The sequence below is a fragment of the Cinclus cinclus genome, chromosome 22 (genome assembly GCF_963662255.1).
Source record: "Cinclus cinclus chromosome 22, bCinCin1.1, whole genome shotgun sequence".
Lineage (NCBI taxonomy): Eukaryota > Metazoa > Chordata > Aves > Passeriformes > Cinclidae > Cinclus > Cinclus cinclus.
In genome coordinates this window covers 4,504,650-4,526,581 of record NC_085067.1, presented here as the reverse complement: position 1 = coordinate 4,526,581, position 21,932 = coordinate 4,504,650, and the positions used below count along the sequence as shown (strand labels likewise).

The 21,932-nt window shown below is 40.6% G+C and overlaps 1 protein-coding gene across 1 annotated transcript; it reads left to right on the top strand.

The window, feature by feature from the left end:
* The first annotated feature begins 1,668 nt into the window (after positions 1–1,668).
* FOXN1 (forkhead box N1) lies at positions 1,669–20,740 on the top strand. Its single transcript, XM_062507084.1, has 8 exons — positions 1,669–1,788; positions 3,024–3,527; positions 5,614–5,724; positions 10,678–10,805; positions 11,625–11,721; positions 16,327–16,534; positions 17,153–17,680; positions 20,427–20,740. Exons 1-8 carry the CDS (start codon positions 1,669–1,671, stop codon positions 20,699–20,701), a joined length of 1,971 nt encoding a protein of 656 aa, XP_062363068.1. The 3' UTR covers positions 20,702–20,740.
* The last annotated feature ends 1,192 nt before the right edge of the window (positions 20,741–21,932 follow it).

The window sequence follows — 21,932 nt, the reverse complement described above, 5'->3', positions numbered from 1 at the left end:
CATTTAATAGAAAGAGAAGTTTCCCTACACAGGAGGAAATTTTTGTAGTCTAAAATGTAAGACTCCTCCTTTCCCACCAAAATTAAATTCATCAACAGAACCTGTCAAAGGTCTCAGAGGGGAGAGGGACAAGAATGATTTGGTTTTCCTGGATCTTTTGTATTGATTGTCCAAACAACCCTGATAAATTCGTTTTGCTCTTAGAAAGGATTCATGAAAATTCTCTGACAATGCAGAAGCCACCAGGCAAGAGCTGTACCTGTGCAAAAGTTTTTAATAAAACTCTAATGCTCCAGCTTCAGCTGGGCTGAAAAATTGCAGCATAAATAGAAGAGAGGTCAGAGACAGCTTTGTATAACCTGAAGATAAGTGGGAAAGCAGCACTGGGAGGGCAGACAGTGTGGAGCACTTAAAAATTACAAATAGGCACTCACATATCTTTCTTAGCTGTCAGTTTTCTCACCTGCTTCTTTCAAGATGAGGAATCTCTCTCCTCATCAGCCTCCAGTTAAGCCACTGGGAGAAGAGCCTGAGACATTTCTGAACTTCATCTCACATCATTTTTTTTTTTTTCCTGATGTACTACTCCAGGTCTCCTGCTTGATTTCCAAGCCCCATTGTGCTCCATCCCCCCCGGGCAGTGCAGTCTTACTCACCATAAATACAGATTTCTCTTTGAACTATAAAGGCAAAAAAGGGTTTCCACATATTTAGGTGATATATCTTTGTTAAGCAAACCTAACAAATCCCTTAAATATTTACCTAATAGCTATTTCAGCACGTGGCAAAGACCTGGCAGATTAACTCTTGAATTAAAGTGGCTTCCCCCCCCCCCCCCCCCCGCAATTTAATTTGTTCACCTGAAATTGAAATTATGAGCATGAACACCTTTATGTAGCTACAAATTTGGTGCATGACATAAAAGGATGCATATTCTACTTTTGTTTTACTCTAAGGTTACAGAGAACAAGGGAAAAAAAATCATGGTGGAAAACAGAACATCAGAAGATTAAATTTATTCCTTTTAATCCAAAGAACACCATCAGATATGGCTCCTATATCCAAAGATCAAAGATTGGGAACTTGAGAGGAGATCCAACTAACAAAAAACAGGGATGGAATGATGAAGGCATTTACATATCTCAGATACATTTAAGTCATGCAAAACAGAGCAGAAAGGCTGAAGGGATTTGGACTAATAAAAATATAGAAGTGAAAACATAGGTGTGTTGTAACCATCAGTCTGAGTAATGACAGAAAAATATCCCTTTTTTTCAATATAGTCCCTCTGAAAACAGCTAGGGTGCATTTCTATCCTGATCTCTCAATAAAACGACATTGCTGAATTTGTATGACCCCAAAACAATGTATTTTCATTAATTTACATCCTATAGAAAACAAAGGGCGGGCATATTTTTTATAAAAATTGTGTGGTGAATCCATAGAAACCCCATCTTCATCAGAATTGCATCTACAGAACATTTCTTTAAGAGCTAAAATAAAATTCCACTGCGCCAGGAATTCCTCAGGATGGCTCCAGCTGCATATCCAAGCCTGTCCAGTCACCTGCACCCAACAAGGGCTTTGTTTCACAGTTCAAGTTTGAAAAAAATCCTTATTGTAATTTGATTTTCCTTAACAGGATTTCTGTGTGACGTGGGTTTGGTGATGGTTTCACTACTCCAGGACCAATCCAATATTAAATTTTCTCCTTCGGACACTCTGGAAAGGGACCAGCAGGACCTCATGAAGGCACAGGGGGATTCAATATCCCCAGTTCAGCAAAGTGTGAGTAAACTGGCCCAGGCTTGTTCTCTTTCTTCAAACATCAGAATCAACACTCACCTCTTGCTGTTCTGAACCTACAAAGCAAATACTGCGAGTTTTATTCCTGAAGGGTAGAAACCTGAGTTATCCTGCTCAGTTAATCTTAAATTCCAGCTAAATGTTCTGTTCCGTTCTTCGAAATGACTGGAAAAGCTGTGCTGTGTGCAGGAAGCACTGAATTTATCCTGATTTCCCTTGTGGGATTTCTGAGAGTCCAACTTGGATTTGGAGGGGGAAGGAGGGAAGGGACCACTCAATAATCTGGGGAGCATTTTTATGGAGCACAGGGCATTCCATCCGCCCTCCCTGAGCACAGCACCCTGCTCCTGACTGATGTGTGTCCTCTCAAAGGCATCCCAGTAATCACTCGTCCCTGATGTCAGGGAAAAGATGCACATTTTCAGTGCCAGGATCCAGACTGCAGCCTTTCTCCTGCAGATTAAAGAGCACTTTTAAAACAGTAGCTGCTGTTTTCTCTTTGCTGAGGTGCAGAAGGGAGGGGAGGAGATGAGACAGGAAGGTTGAAGTGTCTGCCCAGAGCCTGTCTTGTGTCTCCAAATGAGTGTGGCCACCTTAATGAAGGGAAGTGATGTAACCACCAACAAATCTGGAGCTGTAACACCATCGGGGGATGAGATCAAGCTTATTTGACTAAACTTGCAGGTGACAAGACTTGCACTTATCACATTCCTGTCATTTAATCTTTCACCACTGGATCTTCCTCAGCTTTTCCCTGAAATGGTCAGAGAGTCAAGGTGCCCTGTTTTTCAAGGACAATTCAGTTTTCTGGTGGGATCACAGAGGGGTTTGGGTTGGGACCTTGAAGATGATCCAGTTCCTTGCCACTGACTAGACCAGGCTGCTCAAAGCCCAATCCAACCTGGCCTTGCTTTTATTGATTAATTGCTGAAAAATTCTGCGTAGCTGCAATCATAAAACCCTTGAGATGTTTTTAGGGCTTCTCTGCATGAAGGTGGTTAGAGCTGGTCGTTTCATACTTGCAATGAAAAATACATTATATACAAATAGAAAATTATATACAAATACATTATATACAAGTACAAAAATACAAATAGAAATTTTAAATTTTAAAACGTATATAAATAAATACATTAGACCGTGAAAATAACAAAATATTTGCTCAGACTTACATACTCACCTTAAATAAATAAATAAATGTCAATATTCCGTGGCAGGATAACCCCAGTTACAGCTGCCAACCTTATGAGCCAGACACCAGGACAGAAAGGAAGAGCTCAGAATCCTCTCACAGCCCCAGCCCTGCTTCCCCATCCCAGGATCAAATCCACGGCAGGTACCCTACGAGCCAAGGAATCCCCTGTGGCAAGAACAAATTCAAGGCATCCTTCAGCACGGAAAAATTCCGACGGTACAGCTACGAGGAAAACACAGCCGGGAACTACAACCAGTTCCTCAAGAGCAGCAGGAACCCCTTCCACCCTTACAAGAGGCAGATCAGCGAGGATGTTTTCCAGGAAACACACCAGGCCCTGCCACCAGAAGCTTCTCCCTTCAAAAATCACAGGAGCGTCGATGGCTTTGAGGCTCTGCCGGGATCTGCGGGTCCCGAGGAGCCGGAGGCGTTTCCCACCCACATCCCAAATATCTCCGGGGATCAGCCGTGGTGTAACAACCTCCAGTACAGCACCACGGGACAGGAGCACGGCTCTCAGGTCATGGTCAGTGTTCTTTGGTGATCGTTTTCCCTGTTTTCAGTGGGAAAAATGTGCTTTTGGAGGTATTTTTCTCCTTGTAGCGTTTATCGTTCTGTCGAGCTACAGGCTAGAGCTCAGGAAAAGCGTACCCGTGTTTATTTGGGAAAAGAATGTTTGGACATGTCCATGTTTATTTGGGAAAGCATATTTAGATGTATCCATGTTTATTTGTCCACATTCTCTATTTTACAGTCTTTTCCTCAAACAATCCTCAGAAAGACGCACAAGGGCAATTGATTTTCCATTAGACAAATCTTAAATACGCTCCCCGACAGCAAGATTTGTCATCACCTGGTGTTTTCAGGAGACTAGAGTTCACAAAACATTATTTTCAAGCATGAGGATGCGGGGCCAGACCTGGTCCAACACCTCATCTCACCTCCACTTTTCTCAGTACAAATAGAAGAGAAACCCTAACACATCAATGCCACAAAAAAAAAAAAAAAAAAATAAATATCAGCTCCGTTTATATGTGCAGTGTCAAGTTACCTCGGCTAATTTCAATATTAGATAGAGGCAAGTGCCTATTTAGGGCAGCAGAGATCCCTGAAAAGCAAATTAAATTACCCTCCAGTATCTCCACAATATCTCTGCTGTGATCCAAGGTGTAAAGTGTATCTTGATCATCGACTGCAGCCAAAAAAGAACAACTCCACCTGCCAGAGGAGGGCCCTGAGCTGGTTCTAAATGCCTGGGAGAGGGAGAAATCATGGCTACCAAACGAAAGAGGAGTTTAAAAAAAAAAAAAAAGAAGTCTTAATTGGATTAAGACCAGGGAATGGAGAGATGTTGTCAGGGAACATACCTGGGGATTGAAGCCATCCAGGTTAAGGAGGAAATTGATTTAAATCTCTTATTTCCTGGATAAACACTCATCTAGGTCAGAGGAGTTCAGTGCAAAACCTACGAGCAGCTGATGAAAAAAAATTAAAAAAAAATCAAAAAATTCCCATTGTCTTCCCAAATCCCTGGGCTGCAGAATGTGCAGGTTCTGCCAGCACCCAACTTCCCACTTTTAAATCACTTCCATGCTGCTGGAAAGTTGGGATTTCTGAAAATTTTCACCTGGTGGTCACCAAAATAACACTGATGTTTATTAGTAGTGGATGTCAAACCAAGTCTAATTTATACTTCTAATAATATACCGTAAAAATATTGGATTTTTTTTATTTATTAGATATATGACATGCATGCTATATAAAAATACATAAGAAATAATGTATATATATTTGTTCATTAATATTTTTCAGACAGACTAAAATGCCACAAAAGCTGGCCATGTTTTAAAGCAGAAGGATAAGCTCTGTTGGATTATTGAAAAAACAAGGTTCTCACTGAATTCTTCAATTTTTACATATTCCCTTCACCTTGGTTGAACCCAGTGCTCAGCCCAGTGTGATTTTTCTCTGCCACCTCTTTCCTGTACATTACAGAGCTCACCCTCCAGCTAATGCCAAAATTCCCGAGGCAGCTGGAGGCACTGCCAGCCTGCAAGATCAAAACAGGGAGAATTAAAAAAAAAAAAGAGGGAGACACTTGTGCACACTCAGGAGTGAAAGCTGGAGTGTGTGGTTTGTGTGTGCAAGGAGAAAAGAAATATAAAAATATAAACAGAGCCCGACGCGTTCTGAATTGCTCTTTGCACGGAGTGTGGCCTGGGATTTCCTTTTTTTAAAAGCTGTAATTATGGAAGTGCAGGAATTGGTTCATGGCTTCGTGGAATCACTGAGTGGTTTGGGTTGGAAGGGACCTTAAATCCCATCCAGTGCCACCCCCTGCCCTGGGCAGGGACATTTCCACTGTCCCAGGGTTCTCCAAGCCCCCATCCAACCTGGCCTCGGACATTTCCAAGGATGGAGCATCCCCAGCTTCTCCCCATGAAAACACAAACCAACTTCTACTACTTCTCCCTAAAACAGAATTAAACCCCCCCCACCCCCCCAAAAAAAAAAAAAATCAACGTAACAAAGGCAAATCCAACCAGCGACTAAGAGAACTATCCAATCTGAAATTGTTTTCTCTAATAACTCCTTCCTTGAATGTTTCCCAGCAGGATTCAGACGTGAAGCTCAGGACATCCCCCCTGGAAGGGCAGCCTGGTTTTTATTGCTACCAGCCCCAGGTGCAGCAGATGTATTGCCCTTCACACCCTTTCCACCAGGTCAGTACAACTGGAGCACCAAAATCCCTGGATTTTTTAGCGCTCAAATGGTACAATAATTGTGGCAATAATGATTTTTTTTTTTAAAGGGATTTAAAAAAAAAAAAAAATCTTTAAGTTTGTGGGTTCGCGGGGCCGCGTTTATATGCCTAGATTCTGTTTATAAGATCTAAAAAAAGTAGCACGGCTAAGTGCATTTTAAGATGGTCTTTAAGAAAAAAAGAAGAAAAAGAAAAAAACGAACCAAAACTTGTGGCAATGGAATCATGGCAGTGCATATTTATATTTTCACCGTTACAATTGAGAAAATTTGCTTTGAATCCAGACAAATTATTAACATAACTCTTGATATTTCAGGATCTTAATTAACTGTGCTTTAACTTCAGGGAAAATAAATAAATAAATAAATAAAATAAATAGATGTGGCCATTAAAATTCAGACCAAACATAGAAAATTGGATCAGCAAAATGATATTTACTTTCCTTGTGCTTGATGGAACACAGATCTCTTTTGAAACCTTTTGCCTCTTACATCATCCCCAGAGAAAGATTATTCAGATGAGGCATAATTGACAATAATGCTGATGATGCAGGAGAATGTGCAAGATTAGAGTTGCTCTTCTGTCACTTTGTTATTGACACTTAAAATAATTTCCTTCAGATTTAAATGGTGATGCTATCCAACGCTTTGAAATTTTCCTCTTTCAGGCTCAATTACCTGCAAGGTATAAAATTTTCAGTGAGATCGCCAGGATAAAAATACAATTATTTCAAACAAGGAAAGGAAAAAAAAAAAAAAATTGAGGTGAAATTAAGCAAGAAGGATTTTTCAGATTTTTAGGTAGAAATCCACATACAAAAACCAGCTCAGCTCCAAGTCACCCGACCATTAGAACTGAATTAAATTAAAGGAAACTCAAAAATATGTGAAGATAAAAGCTCCCACCTGAGTTCTGCCTCCTGTGATCCCAGGGAGTGATGAAGATTTTGTGGCATCAGCTGCCCCATCTCCTCCAGCTGCCTCATGGAGTATAAAAATGGGACTGATAGAGCAGGGATTTAAAACTGGGCAAAAAAAAACCCCCAAACCCAGGTTCCTGTTTGACCTTTCCTTGTTAATTCGTGTGCTATTACTGAGTCATGGAAACACTCATCACTCCTGGCTTTTTATTTTTACTTATCACATTGATTTTTCCACCAGCCAGAATTTTCTGAGCTTTATTTTTCCCTGACACGTGGCAAAAAAAGGCAGCAATCTTTAACTTCCTATCCACACTGCCATAATTAATTTACTTGTGGTGTTTTCTTTTTATCCTAAAACTCAGTAGAAGCGATAAAGGTAAAAATAAATGTAAAAATTAAAATGAAATAATAGAAATAGAAGAATGGAATTAAAATAGAATAAAAGGAAAGGTGGTACTGCACTACCATCCTAACTTACAAATCTATTATTGTTATTTTAGATGAAAATGGTCCCAAAATAGTGCCAAAAAAAGCAGCTCTGCTGTAAATATAAACTGTTGTGGATATGTCACAGCTCCATATGTCTCACTCACTACAAAAATGCCATTTCTGTGTGCAGAAACCCCACTTAGCTTGTGAATTCATGGGATATCCTTCATTTCTTTATCCACTTTGCAGCAGGCACCTTTCCCCTGTCCCTGCTGGTTTGATACCAGTGCTGCTTCTGTACTGATCACATTCCAAAAACTCTGGATTTAAAACTGCTAGGCAAGATCCAACAGGCACCAAGAGGAAAATCCTCCATCCACCTGCAGGCTGGCACTGGGACAAATCTCTGAAGTGCAGCAGGTTTTTGTCAGATTTTCAATAGCTCTGCTTAATGGCAATATAGAAAAAGTCTGGCAGCATGTTCTGCTGCTCAGGAATAAATACAAAAACAAATAAAATGAAATAAATAACAAATCTGAATAAACAAAAAATAAAATTAAATTAAAATAAAATAAAATAAAATAAAATAAAATAAAACAAAATTAAAATTAAATTAAATTAAATTTAAATTTAAATAATATAATATAAAATAAAATAAAAATCAAAATTAAATTAAATTAAATTAAATTTAAATAAAATAAAATAATATAAAATAAAATTTAAAAATTAAAATTTAAATTAAATTAAAATAAATTAAAATTAAATTAAATTAAATTAAAATAAAATAATATAAAATTAAATTAAAGTAAAATAAAATAAAAATAAAATAATATAAAATTAAATTAAATTAAATTAAAGTAAAATAAAATAAAAATAAAATTAAAAAATAAAAATAAAATTAAATTAAAATAAAATTAAAATAAAATTAAATAAAATTTAAATTTAAATTAAATCAAATTAAAATAAATTTCAATAAAATAAAAATAAAATAAAATAAATAAAAATAAAATTATATAAAATAAAATTAAAATAAAATAAAAGTAAAAGAGGTGGAATTGCTATCCCTGTGCCATAAGCACAGGCTGGAAAATGAACAGGACACAGGAGGCAGCTGAGAAGAAGTGGAGTAACCTCTTCTGCATGGAGCAGCCCCATCATTAACACTTCACATTTCCAGCTGGAATGGGGCAGTGCAAGTTAAATCACTCCAAGGGAGTTCCTCTCCAGAGAACAAGCCCTGGAGAGAAAGATGTTCAACCTGAGCCTGAGATTTCATTAGAGGGATGAGAGGCATCCAGGCTCTTCATTAATTTAGTCCAGGTGATAAAACAGCCTCACCTTTCCCTTTGCTGGACACAACAGAGGCGGTGACTCAGAAGAAAAATGAGTTATTATTGACCCGAGTGAAGCAGCAGACACTGGCTGGAGCCACCCACCCACCATAAAACACCTTTCATGCCATGGGAAACTGTAAAAGCAGCTCCAGCCTGTCATTCCAGCCCATTCCCCAGCCTCCCTTCCCTCAAAAAGGACTCATGAAACCAATAAAACAGAAATAATCCCTAAAACGCCCAGGTCTGGCCTTTCATGATGACATCAAAACCAGTCCCATCCTAGTGCTGTTTCCTTTTAAATAGCCACCAAAACCAATAAAAATCAGAATTATCGTCGGAATTGCCCGGTTTTCTGCTCTTGGGGAAAAATCTGCACCCAGTGCACAAGGCAGGGTGCACCACAGGGCACACAAAAATTAGTTCACAGTTGCTCTGGAGATTTTAATTGTGCCCAATATTTAGTTGAAGAAGGCAGGAGGTGATTAATTACGTACATTTTGTTTCTTTCACCGTGCAAACAACCGAGTCTATTCAGTCTGGTTTTCCACATTCCATTTCAGGCAGTTCAGTCTCGGAAAGATAAAAGCAAACAGGCAAGAAAAACTCCAGCAGCCAGCATAAAATTACAGAGAAAACGACATCAGTTATTCAGAGTACAGAATAAAGAAACAAACTGTGAAGATTTTACTGTTTTTAAGGGGATAAAGACCAAGAGCAATCAAAGCTATTGATAAAAAAAAAAAATAATAATTACAATTAGTAACTAAGGAGATGTCCAAGGGATTTTTCCCAATGAGTCTTGAGAGCTACATTATAATTTTTCAGAGGAAGCACCCAAACCTCATGGCACAGGACTGCTGGAGATGAGCAGTGAAACACCAGGACAGGGCTCAGCAACCTTTGAGTACCAGGGAAGGCATCCAGGAAGATTTTTTAATAGCACGTGACAGGACTTATAATTTTGGCCATGCTCTCACCCCTGGAAAAATTCATCTGGAAGAGGCAGAAATTCCTCTTGTAAGAACTCCCAGAGAGCCAGCTGATGTTATCTTAGCTAAACTGGATCACGTTCCTTCACTCTTGAAAAGTCTCTTTCCAGCAGGTCTTAAACTGTAATTTGAGGAAGAAAAACGTGGAATATTCAGAAAAGAAAAGACCGAGAGCTGTGTTAAAAAATTGAGAACAAATCTATGGAAACTCTGGTGCAATCCAGGCTGTCTGTGTGGATCATGTCCAGTCTTTCACCTGGATTTTTATCCTGGTGATGCCATCACTTGAGTGTGTCTTGGGACAGGCACATAGTTAGGTCAGAATTCCTCAGGGAGCTTCTGTGGCTGGTCCCGGGGGAAAGGCAAGAGTGGCATAAATATTGTCTGATTTTAGGAGTCCTGGCTATTCTCTTGGAGAAAATGGAGAGGAGAAGTCACTTGAGGTGGTGGTTAAAGAGCACATGAGCTGCTGGCCCTGTGGAGAAATCCTTTTATTGGGATTCACTGTGAGGGAGCAGACAGGGAACAGCCCAGCACGAGACAGGCAATGTGAAACCACCTCAAAAATGTCCCATATGCTGCTCTCCTGACCCCTAGAATGACATCACTGACTTTTTCCATAATAATACATTCATCTAAAATATATTCTGGTGCATCCATTAAAATTCTTGCTGTTGTTTGTGGGGGTTTTTTCCCTGCATTGCATGTTTAAGAGATTTTGGGATGCTATTCCCTTAGGGGCAGATATGATATGCTTTCAATTTTTTTGCCTTTCTGTATCCTCTCCACCTAAAGATAAAAGCAACTTTAAAAAAATAAAATATAGCACACAAATCCAAATAAGGCTCAGGCAAAACTTCCCTGTTTCTTCCTACATGTTTAGCAGCTTTATGTCCTCAGCTGGTTTTTCTAAGGTGAACATTAAAATATTTTATTCTGGTGGTTTGGGTTTTTAATGTCATTAAAATGACATCATTCTTTTTTTTTTTTTTGGTGTGTGTGTGTGTGCATGTCCAGGGGAGGCTGAGCAGGCTGAAATACTTCAAAAAGGGATGGCTGGAGGGAGATAAGGTCTATAAAATTAAGAATTATCTGGAGACAATTAATAGGACACGCACAGCAGGCAATAAAATAAAAAATGCTCCTTCACATCGAGTACCCTCAGAAATAATGCTGTTTTTAGGGGATATTTTTGGGAGCTTGTTGCTAAAGCAAATAACTTTTCTGCTGTCCCCCAGTACCCCTCAGGAGGCAGCTACCCCGTGACTTACATCGCTTCCTCCCACTACCCCTACCAAAGGATTGCTCCTCAAAGCAGCCAAGAATCTCAGCAGCCTCTGTTTCCCAAACCCATCTACTCCTACAGGTAATATAATATTTTTCCAAGCCCTCACCTTACAGGAAATACCCTGTTCACCCCTGGCCTGTTTCCAGCATCCTTTGCAACAACACGTTTGCTGTTATTTGTCTTGTTCCCGGGGTGTTCTGTCCTGTCCCTACGGATCACAAAACGTTCCAGGCTCTGGGGCCAGCCAAGGCACAGAGAAATTAAGTGTTGTAAAGCAGGGGAACAGCCTTGGTCACTCCTCAGAGAGTTTAAAATAAAAAAAAAAAAAAAAAGAAAGTGAGGCTTTTCTCTAATGCAAAATTTTAGGTGTTGGGAATTTCATCAGCACCAGACTGATCCTACTTAGTTTTCTATTCCAGCACCTGTATTAAAACTGATTTTTTTTTTTCCCCAGTTACTGGAGCAAGGAAATGCCTAGAAAACATTTCAGCTATGGCAGTCACCACGTGGGTTTAGCCCCCAAAGTAGATCAGACAATTAAATTTTAATTATCCCTCTGTCACTGTCAGTTTGATTGTCTTTGTAGCCTTTGTCAGTTTAAGCATTCAAACAAAACCTTCAGTAACTACACACCAGCAGGATTTGGAGGTCCTGATTCTACTTTCTATATTTATTTTTTTTTTCTAAACCTAGGCTAGACCTTCTAGATAATTTTGGAGAATTACCTGTAGGAGTTGAAGAGATTGTAGTGAACAACTGAATGGAAACATAAAATCATCTTTGTATTTGTGCTATGACAGTGAAAGTTGCAGGAATTATACAGGGTGTGAAAAGTGATCTGTTTTTGTGAGGAGTCAGGCAGAAGAGGCTAAAATGCTTTTTTTTCTCTCCCTAAAGCATCCTGATCTTCATGGCTCTCAAAAACAGCAAGACAGGGAGTTTGCCAGTCAGTGAGATTTACAATTTCATGACAGAACACTTCCCTTACTTTAAGGTGAGTTCCACGGGAATGGGGAGGGGAATCTCCCTCTAAGCTTATCTGTCAGCAGAGAGAATAAAGGATGAAAAGGGATCATTTCTTAGGAGATTAATACCAAATCAATTACATACTCTCCTGATCACAAGCTACCCGGCATTCTGCACCTAGGCAGAAATGTGAAATGTGAAATGTGGTGATATTTAACTCAAAAAGATATTAAGAACTGCTCCAGCTGTGAGCTTGGGTGTATAACAGTGACCATTCCTCACCAGCAGCCTATAAAAAGGCTAAATAATTTTAAAAACGCATTCACTGCTTCCTCTCAGATCCCAAATACAGGCAGAACTGGTCTTGTAGCTTCCTCTGCCACCAGCAGCACCTCCAGACTGGTGTGGAAGCAGAGAATTCCCGGTTATCTCACTCCATTCTGGAGCTGGGATATTTCTCTTGGGCAACAGCATCCCATGCATGTCCTGTGCAGAGAAAAGTGTCATGTGTGATAATGGCACTAAGCTCATAATTACCTGCTGAGCTGGGGAGGGAAAGGGTGGATGGTTTGCAGCAGCACTACTGAAATTTGGATCCCTGCTATGAGGGAATGGCTCCTCACCCTTGGAATGCCAGTGGAAAATGCTCAGTCAGCACAGGGACCCAAGAGCAGGAGGATTAGTTCAGATTTTTTTAAAGAGGTGTAATGGAATCACCAGGTGCTGCTCCACTCAGAGCTTCATTTCTGCTGATTCTTCAAAAGCACCTCACTGAAGGCCACGGTGGGTGACCTCAGCTGTGAGCAAGGCACAGAAATGAAAATAAAGCCAGTGAGTCTGTCCCGTTTCCTATTGCAAATAGCCCTGCAGTAATCAAAGCAAATTTAAAACAGCCACAGCAAGGCAGTTCGAACATTTGTAACAAAGGAACAATGAGAATAATGAAAAATAAATGTTCCAATACAATTTTGCAGGGGTTTTGAACACTGAGGATAAATAGAGAGTGCGCGCACACACACACACACACACAAAAAAAAAATTGAATATGTCAGTAATCAGAGAAAAATACACATTATCACAGAGAAAGAACTGTCAGGATCCATCTCACTCCCAGATTTCCTCCCAAAGGAATCACTAACTGCTCCATCATTTGATACAGGCAAGAGAAGGGAGTGAAAAAAAAAAAAAAAAAGAAATCTACCATTAGAAATCCCAGGGGAACCCACAGGAAAATAGCCAGAGTTTCAAGCAGAGGGGTGGGAATATTATTAATAATTTTTACAGGCATGCACATGTTTATTCATCAGATCAAACCAAAATTCATTCTCTGTTGCCTTACAACACACTTGATTATAAAATTAATCAGCAGCTTTAAACCAAATGCTGCTGCTGCCAGCATGGGCAGAATCCCTTGGACTCAGGACTGTGGCTCTGCCAGGTGTCACCATCCTGGTCCTTCCTGGTTTTTCAGAACCTAATGTCTTTCTTTTAAAAAATTCATTAAAAACTGATGATAATGAAGTTACTGCTGTAGGAGAAGAATAGAGGCAGGGAGTACTACCCAAACATTCCCTGTTTTGTAGCAGCTTTATTTTTGCATTTCATTTACAAGTGCAGCCAAATTTATTTATTTGACTGTAACATCCTTAAAATAACCAGGGGAGAATGAGCAATCAGATATTACATTTGCAGTCATCAATCCCTGTCTGCCTCTGGTCTTTACAGCAGAGAATTACCAATATATAGCAAAAATTAATATCCTCCATCCTCCCTGCTTTTAGAGAGTCTTCAGCAAAATAAAATCACATAAAACCCGCAAAGAACATTTTGCTGCTGCTACCAATGCTCACTAAAAAGCAGAATACAACAGGGAGGGGGGAAGTAATTTAGGTTGGAGAGAAAAAGAGTACAAGTGCACACAGAGCCTTGCTGGGAGACATGGGATGATACAAGCAGAGTCAAATTAACTGGGATTCGCTGCCACAGCAAATTTAGTTTCTATGATGCAACAATCTCATTTCTAGTTGAAACAGAGCAATCCAACTCCTACGTCCAAAAAAAAAAAAAAAAAAAAAATCTAGGCAGCTAAAGTTGAATTAGTCTTTGATGTACCTCTCCCTTCTCTTGAGACCTAGATTTAAAGAGAAAGGGTTTTGCAAGATCACTGAACTCTTTAAACTTCAAGAGCTGGTCAGGATCAGTGGGGCTGGACAATAATTTTCGCTTTTTTTTTTTTTTTGTAGTGATTAGTGAGTCTAACAGAAAGCTTTAATCTTTTTAATTGGAGTTATTGCCAGTGGGCCAAGAGGTCTGTGGTGTGATGGAAGTGTTGAGGTGTTGTAGATGTGACACCTGGGGACTTGGGTTGGTGGTGGCCATGGCAGTGTTAATGGTTGAACTGGTGACCTCAGAGGGCTTTTCCCACCTCAGTGATTCTGGGATTCCCCAGCTGATTTTACCATTCTGCATTTTCATCCCCACAGCCACGGCCAAAATCAGCCACAGCAAGGAGATTCCAGCCACTCAAGAGCAACCCCAGCAGCCAAAATTTGTTCATTTAACAATCACATCTGCTTTAAAAACTGGTGTTTTTTCATTTAACACACTGAATGTGTTAAGCCCTACCTTCAAGCCCTGCCTGGGCAAATGAATTCTCCCAGCTCAGCAATCCCAAGTTTAATGCAAGAACCTGCTCGGCTCCCTGCAGCAGCCTCCAAAATCAATCCATGTACTCTTTGCTTGTACAGTTTCTAAAACCATCTCCTAATTTACACCCCCACACCTTCTGAAAACCTCTGAGGAGCCCATGCCACTCCCATCAGAGCAGAAACACCAATTATCCTGTCTAGGTACACACAGGGGTGTGTGGAGCCTGTGTGCAGGGCAAGAAACAGAAATATTCTTCCAGGTCAGCTTGTTCAGTAGCTAAATACACAACTTACCTGGGAAGAACAGTTTTATTCACTTTTGGAACTAACAGAAAGTTACTTGAATATTCTCTGCAAGGGAGAAAAAATTGATTTGCCATGTTTAGTATGACCCTGTGGCAGAAGAGGTTTTAAAGCTTTGGGGTTTCTCTTCTCTTCTCTTCTCTTCTCTTCTCTTCTCTTCTCTTCTCTTCTCTTCTCTTCTCTTCTCTTCTCTTCTCTTCTCTTCTCTTCTCTTCTCTTCTCTTCTCTTCTCTTCTCTTCTCTTCTCTTCTCTTCTCTTCTCTTCTCTTCTCTTCTCTTCTCTTCTCCTTTCTATTACAATTCGAGTTGTCTCACCCATAAGACAGAATAGTGAAATGCTGACATCAGGTGGGCCAAAATGGAAGAAACTGTGCTGCTCTGAAGGGAAAATAGTTTCTCTTTTAGCAAATAATTTAATTCCACACTTATTTCTTTCTAATGAAGAAAGTGAGTATTAAATTTGAACCTTGACCTTTCAATAAGGCTTTTATTGCCTTAATTCGCACAATAGTTCTTTACAAGCTACAAAACAACAGATTTTTACATTCCTTATAAAAGCATGCACAAAGAACTAAATCCTGATAAAAATATTTCATCAGACTATGTTCAAAATTCACAGTCTGCCTTGTGAAAGCCAAAATGGACTCAGATCCATTTATAAAAGATGGTCTTAGAGGAAGTCTGATGGACTAGGCAACAATTTAAGAAATTATCAAACTATCAGAAATCCGGCTTTCTATGAGAGAAGAATCCTATTAATAAAAAGGAAAAATGGAAAAAAAAAAACTTAATGAACTTAAGAGGGGAATTCTAATATTTAACATTATTAAAAAGACTGTGGAAACCTACATTTATTTCTCATGCTCTCTGTTCAAAAATTCTGTGCTTGCTATAAACAGTTATGACTACAAATATTTGCATCCATGAATATGAATTCATATCCATGGACAACTTCCCCACGTTTCAGAGAGCTGTTTCATTTCTTGCAATTCTTATGAGGAATTGAAAAGAAAACATGAGGATTTTTTTGGCAAACAGGAAAAGAATCATTTTAATGATCCATTTTAAAGAACCTTCCAGCTGCTACTGCTGAGTTAAAAATAAATGCAAAGCACAGAGATGAGTGATCAGCTGTGGAAACCTGCATCTCATCTGGAGGGTTTGTGATTAAACCATTTGGTTATGTAATTACCAGCACACAAAATTCCACCTACAGTAGAATGAGAAATCCCTTTGAAGTCTGCCTGGACACTGAATTTGAGCCCAGGTAGCACACAATACTTTAAAGAAGAGTTGGAAATATTTCTAGGTGTTCCAAAATAGATTCTGAGAGATTTCTTGTTTGTTCTAGAACATTAATTTTTACACACTTCATTCTTGTGGTGCGCAAATTCACTTTTTAGGACCCAGCAGGTCTCTGACAACCTTTTTGCTTGGAAGATCAGTTACTATTTTATCTGATCCCTCTCTTCCCACACAACATGACTGCAACATTTTTGTGGCTTCCCTCTAACATACAAGTTTCTCACTGCAGAAGGTGCAAACATAAACAGCATTTCTTGTAACCTCACCAGTCAAAACAGAGTTATATATATATATATATACACACACATGCATTTTCAATTTTTTTTTCTCTTTTTTTAGCTTGAAGTTCTGTTCTTACATTGGATTTGTTTCTTCAGACAGCTCCAGATGGCTGGAAGAATTCCGTGCGCCACAATTTATCTTTGAACAAGTGCTTTGAGAAAGTTGAGAACAAGTCAGGGAATTCCTCTCGGAAGGGCTGCTTGTGGGCTCTGAATCCAGCCAAGATTGACAAGATGCAGGAGGAGCTTCAGAAATGGAAAAGGAAAGACCCGGTTGCTGTGAGGAAGAGTATGGCAAAGCCAGGTCAGTCGTCTGTCGGTGTTTTTTAGTTCTCAAACAACTCTCCCCAGAACTTTTCACCAAGATCCATAAGAGAATTTAAACATGGTTTAGGAAAGCATTTACTGATTTTTTCCTGGTTGGCAAAACAAGTAAAAAAAAAAAAAAAATTTAAAAGCAAAAATAAAGTAGACCCGGTTTTGTCGTTGTTTCCAGATAAAGCACCAAGAAGCCTCACCAAAAAAATATTCTGTCTTGACACGTCACTAAACTTTAAGATAAAAGTCCAGTTTGGATGGGGATTGGAGCATCCTGGTGTAGTGGGAGGTGTCCCTGTCCTTGGCAGGGGGGTGGGATGAGAGGATCTTCAACATCCCTTCCAATCCAAACCACTCTGTGATAAAAAGGCTGAAATGAGGAATATCAAACAAAATCTGATATTAACTGCTGAGTATCCAACCTTTAAACCTAAAAGCGGACTTTACTAGGTATTCACTCGGCAACGGTAATTTAGAAGAAAACATTTCGTGCTTTGGAGTTTTTTAATATGTAAGAAGTAGCACTTCTGTTCGAGCAACGCCACAATTCCCGCTGCACGCTATCCGGGAATAAATCAACCACGGACTTTTCCTTGCTTTCCAGAAGAGCTTGACACCCTGATAGGCGACAAGAGCGAGAAGCTGCGCTCGTCCCTCGTGTCCTGCAGCCCCGCGGGCGCTGCAGGTGCGTCCCTGTCCAGGCAGATGGCAGCGCAATCCCGCTCCTTGTGCGAGCCCTCGCTCTGCTCCGGCGTCCCGCAGGGATTACACGGCATCCACACCTCGGCTGCCCTGCACGCCGAGAGCCCCCTGCCCGCTTTGCTGGGGGGACAGCAGCCCGGATGCTTCGCGTCCCCCCAGGGCTTCCCCCAAATCCCCACCGCGCTGCTGCAGCAAACGCCGGACCCTCCGAGCCTGTTCCCTGCCGGGGAGGCTCAAAACCAGCTCCGGACTCAGCCCGGCATCCCTCAGGATTCCCCGGTGCCGGCTCAGAGCCCCCCGAGCTGCGGGATGAAGATGCTGCCCGAGCATTCCCCGGCCAGGACGGTGCAGGACACGCTGCTGCAGGAGGGAGACCTCAGCAATGACATCGATGCTCTCAATCCATCCCTCACTGACTTCGATCTCCAAGGTAGGCTTTGAGCTGGTTTGATCCTGGGCGGTCGGGTTTGTTACATCCCATCCCATGGATCCCATCCCATCCCATCCCATCCCATGGATCCCATCCCATGGATCCCATCCCATCCCATCCCATCCCATGGATCCCATCCCATGGATCCCATCCCATCCCATCCCATCCCATCCCATCCCATCCCATCCCATCCCATCCCATCCCATCCCATCCCATCCCATCCCATCCCATCCCATCCCATCCCATGGATCCCATCCCATGGATCCCATCCCATCCCATCCCATCCCATCCCATCCCATCCCATCCCATCCCATCCCATCCCATCCCATCCCATGGATTCCATCCCATGGATCCCATCCCATCCCATCCCATGGATCTCATCCCATCCCATCCCATCCCATGGATCCCATCCCATCCCATCCCATCCCATCCCATCCCATCCCATCCCATCCCATCCCATCCCATCCCATCCCATCCCATCCCATCCCATCCCATCCCATCCCATCCCATGAAACCCATCCCATCTCATCCTATCCCATCCCATCCCATCCCATCCCATCCCATCCCATCCCATCCCATCCCATCCCATCCTATCCCATCCCATGGATCCCATCCCATCCCATCCTATCCCATCCCATGGATCCCATCCCATCCCATCCCATGGATCCCATCCCATTCCATTCCATCCCATCCCATCCCATCCCATCCCATCCCATCCCATCCCATCCCATGGATCCCATCCCATGGATCCCATCCCATCCCGTCCCATGGATCCCATCCCATGGATCTCATCTCATCCTATCCCATCCCATGGATCCCATCCCATGGATCCCATCCCATCCCATCCCATGGATCCCATCCCATGGATCTCATCTCATCCCATCCCATCCCATGGATCCCATCCCATGGATCTCATCTCATCCCATCCCATCCCATGGATCCCATCCCATGGATCCCATCCCATCCCATCCCATGGATCCCATCCCATGGATCTCATCTCATCCCATCCCATCCCATGGATCCCATCCCATCCCATCCCATCCCATCCCATCCCATCCCATCCCATCCCATCTCATCCCATCTCATCCCATGGATCCCATCCCATGGATCTCATCCCATCCCATCCCATCCCATCCCATCCCATCCCATCCCATCCCATCCCATCCCATGGATCTCATCTCATCTCATCCCATCCCACGGATCCCATCCCATCCCACGGATCCTATCCCATCCCATCCCATCCTCCACAAGATCCATTTCTATCCCATTTTTTCCATCTCCAGGCCACTGTTACAAACCCCACCTTCCCAGGTTACATTTTATATAAACACCATGCAATTTAGCCTTAAATCTTTTATAAATTTTCCAAGGAAGCTACAGATTCATATCCAGGCTTTAAAAAATATTCCCCCTGCTCCCCTCTGGCTACAATTGCTGATATTAAATAGTGCAATGCAGTATTTAGAATATATCCTTTAAATTCAGACCTATTTTCCACTGAAAGTTACTTAAGCACGACTATTTAGTGCCATTCTTACAAGAAAATTGTCGAGTGAAAGGCACCAAGAGAAATAAATTTGATTGAATTAACAGTTAGCATTTTTCTTGATCAATATTGATTCCACATCTCTGCTAAAAAAGATGCTCCTTCCCTCTTCCCAAGGCATTAATAGGATCTACATCCCAAACAATTATATTTCCTGAGGTGTCTTCTTTTATTCTTCATAAATATACATTTCTAATGGAATTTTAGAAAGAATTTTCTAAAATTAACGCTGTTTTCTCCCGTATTTAAATTTATGGGGATGGACAAATAATAACCACCCAAACAACCTCTTCCCTCCCTCAGCCCCAAGAGATTAGGATCGCCTACACACAAACCCTTAATAACCAACATCAGCAGCACCATGGTTAAAAAAAGAAACACAAACATACTGGGAGAAAAAAAAAAAAAAGAAAAAAAAACACAAAGCAAACTGAATAAATCTAATTAATGTGTGTGGGGGTGTGGGTTTTGTTGTTGTTTTTTGGGGTTTTGGGGTGGTTTTTTTTTGGGTTTTTTTTTGGTTTTTTGGGGTTTTGTTTTTGTTGTTTTGTTGTTGTTTTTGTTTGGGGTTTTTTTTACTGTTTTTTTTTGTTTGGTTGGGGGTTTTTTTGGTTTTTTTGGTTTTTTTTTTTTTTTTGTTTCTTTGGGTTTTTTTGTTGTTTTTTTATTTGTTTTGTTTGGTTTTGGTGGTATTTTTTTGTTTTGTTTTTTTGTTTGTTTTCTTTGTTTTGTTTTGTTTGTTTTGGTTTGGTTTGATTTGGTTCGGTTTGGTTTGGGATTTTTTGTTTTGTTTTGTTTTGTGTTTTGTGTTTTGTGTTTTGTGTTTTGTTTTGGTTTGGTTTGGGGTTTTTTTGTTTTGTTTTGTGTTTTGTTTTGGTTTGGTTTTTTTTTGTTTGTTTGTTTGCTTGTTTGGGTTTTTTGTTGTTTTTTTGTTTGCTTTCTTTTGTTGTTTTTTGGGGGTTTTTTTGTTGTTTTTTTGTTTGCTTTCTTTTGTTGTTTTTTGGGGGTTTTTTTGTTGTTTTTTTGTTTGTTTTGTTGTTTTGTTTGGGGGTTTTTTGTTGTTTTTTTTGTTTGTTTTTTTGTTGTTGGTTTGTTTTTTTGTTTTTTTTTTTTTTTTTTTTTTTTTTTGGTGCGTGTGTGGTTTTCTTTATTTCTTTATTTATTTTTTTTTTCCCCTTGCCATTTTACTTGTCGCTGTAGGGAATCTTTGGGAGGAACTGAAAGACGACAGCCTCGCCGTGGATCCCCTTGTCCTCATTTCATCATCCCCGATACCCTCGCAGTGTTTTCCCTCCCAGTGCAATCTGGAGAGCAGCAGCAGCAGCAGCAGCACCGTCCCCATCGCTGCCGGGGGCGCGCACGGGAGCGCGCCCGAGCTGCAGCTCACCACTCTCTACTCCGCCTTTATGGAGCTGGACACTCTGTCCCCTCCTTACCTGAGCAGCCCCGGCTCCAAACCCATCGCCTTGATGTGAACCACAGCCCAAAATCCACCTCCCGAATCTACACCCGGTCCTAACCACCACGAGCTGAGTGATGGAAGAATATATATATATATATATTTTTTTTTTTTTTTTTTTTTTGTGTGTGTGTTCTTGTTCTCAGAACTCACCCGCAGGATATGTAGCTTTACTATGATGATTTTCTACAGACAGATATTAAAAATTAAAAAAGAGGGGGGGGGGGGAAGAAAATGTACATTAAATATTATTTAAGGAGAATATGATTAACAGCTGAACTCGTCGACACCGTTTTATCATGCCGCTCATCTTCTTCATCTTCCAGAAATAAGAGGAAAACAAATTCTTCACCTTTTTTTTTCATTTTCTTACTCTTTTTTTTTTTTTCTTCTTTAATGAGATCTGCTTGCAAATGAACACAGAACTCACAGCACACAACTTATTTCTTGGAGCCACTGATTGCAACAACATCCACCACAGCCCACTGAAAATATAAAATCTACCTATTTAAACATTTATAGTCCCTTTGAAAGAAATCCTGGGTTTTGGTAAACGTGAACTGAAAATTCTGCAAGTATTAGAAGATAGAGGACAAGCTGCTGACAGACTAAACCAAAGCAACAAATATTCTTCAGTGGAAAATATCTAAGTTTTACTGTATTTAAAAAGAAATTTTAAACTCTGCTTTTTTAATAAAAAAGAACAAAACTATTTTGTAGAATTTTTACTTGGCTGGAAATTATTCCCATTCATGCCTCTTATCTTCTGCCACATAAACTAAACGTTAATGTGAATTATCAAGCCATTAAATGAAGATTTTTTTTTAATGGTAATGAAAAGAAGTGAGAAATTGCAGTTGGCCAAATTCAGAGAGCATCTGTGTTTCAACTGATACTTCCAGTGGGGTTTATTGTGATAGTGAACATTCCTACTGTGAACTAAACAGTTTTTCAGGAGCACCCTTCTCCCTCTCATTTTCCACCAAGATGGAAGAAAAAAAAGTAGAAGAGTAGAATAAAATAGAACAAACCCGTTTTAGTTTAAGTGTTGCAATATAAGCTGGAGAAGGAACTTAACAGCACGATGGAAAATAGTATAGAAGCAGAAAATAAGATCAGGTTGCCCAGAGAAGTGGAAGGTGGCCCTGGACTGGGCAGGGGTGGCACTGGATGAGATTTAAGGTCCTTTCCGACCCAACCCATTCTGGGATTCTCTGACCTCTATTCACAGATGGTGTAAACTCAGA

Bases quoted from the DNA above. Each gene is read 5' to 3' on its own strand.
- FOXN1 (XM_062507084.1), top strand. From the start codon at position 1,669: ATGGTTTCACTACTCCAGGACCAATCCAATATTAAATTTTCTCCTTCG. The intron at 5,725-10,677 runs GTCAGTACAACT...GCTGTCCCCCAG, and splicing joins CTTCACACCCTTTCCACCAG to TACCCCTCAGGAGGCAGCTA. The intron at 16,535-17,152 runs GTCAGTCGTCTG...CTTGCTTTCCAG, and splicing joins GAAGAGTATGGCAAAGCCAG to AAGAGCTTGACACCCTGATA.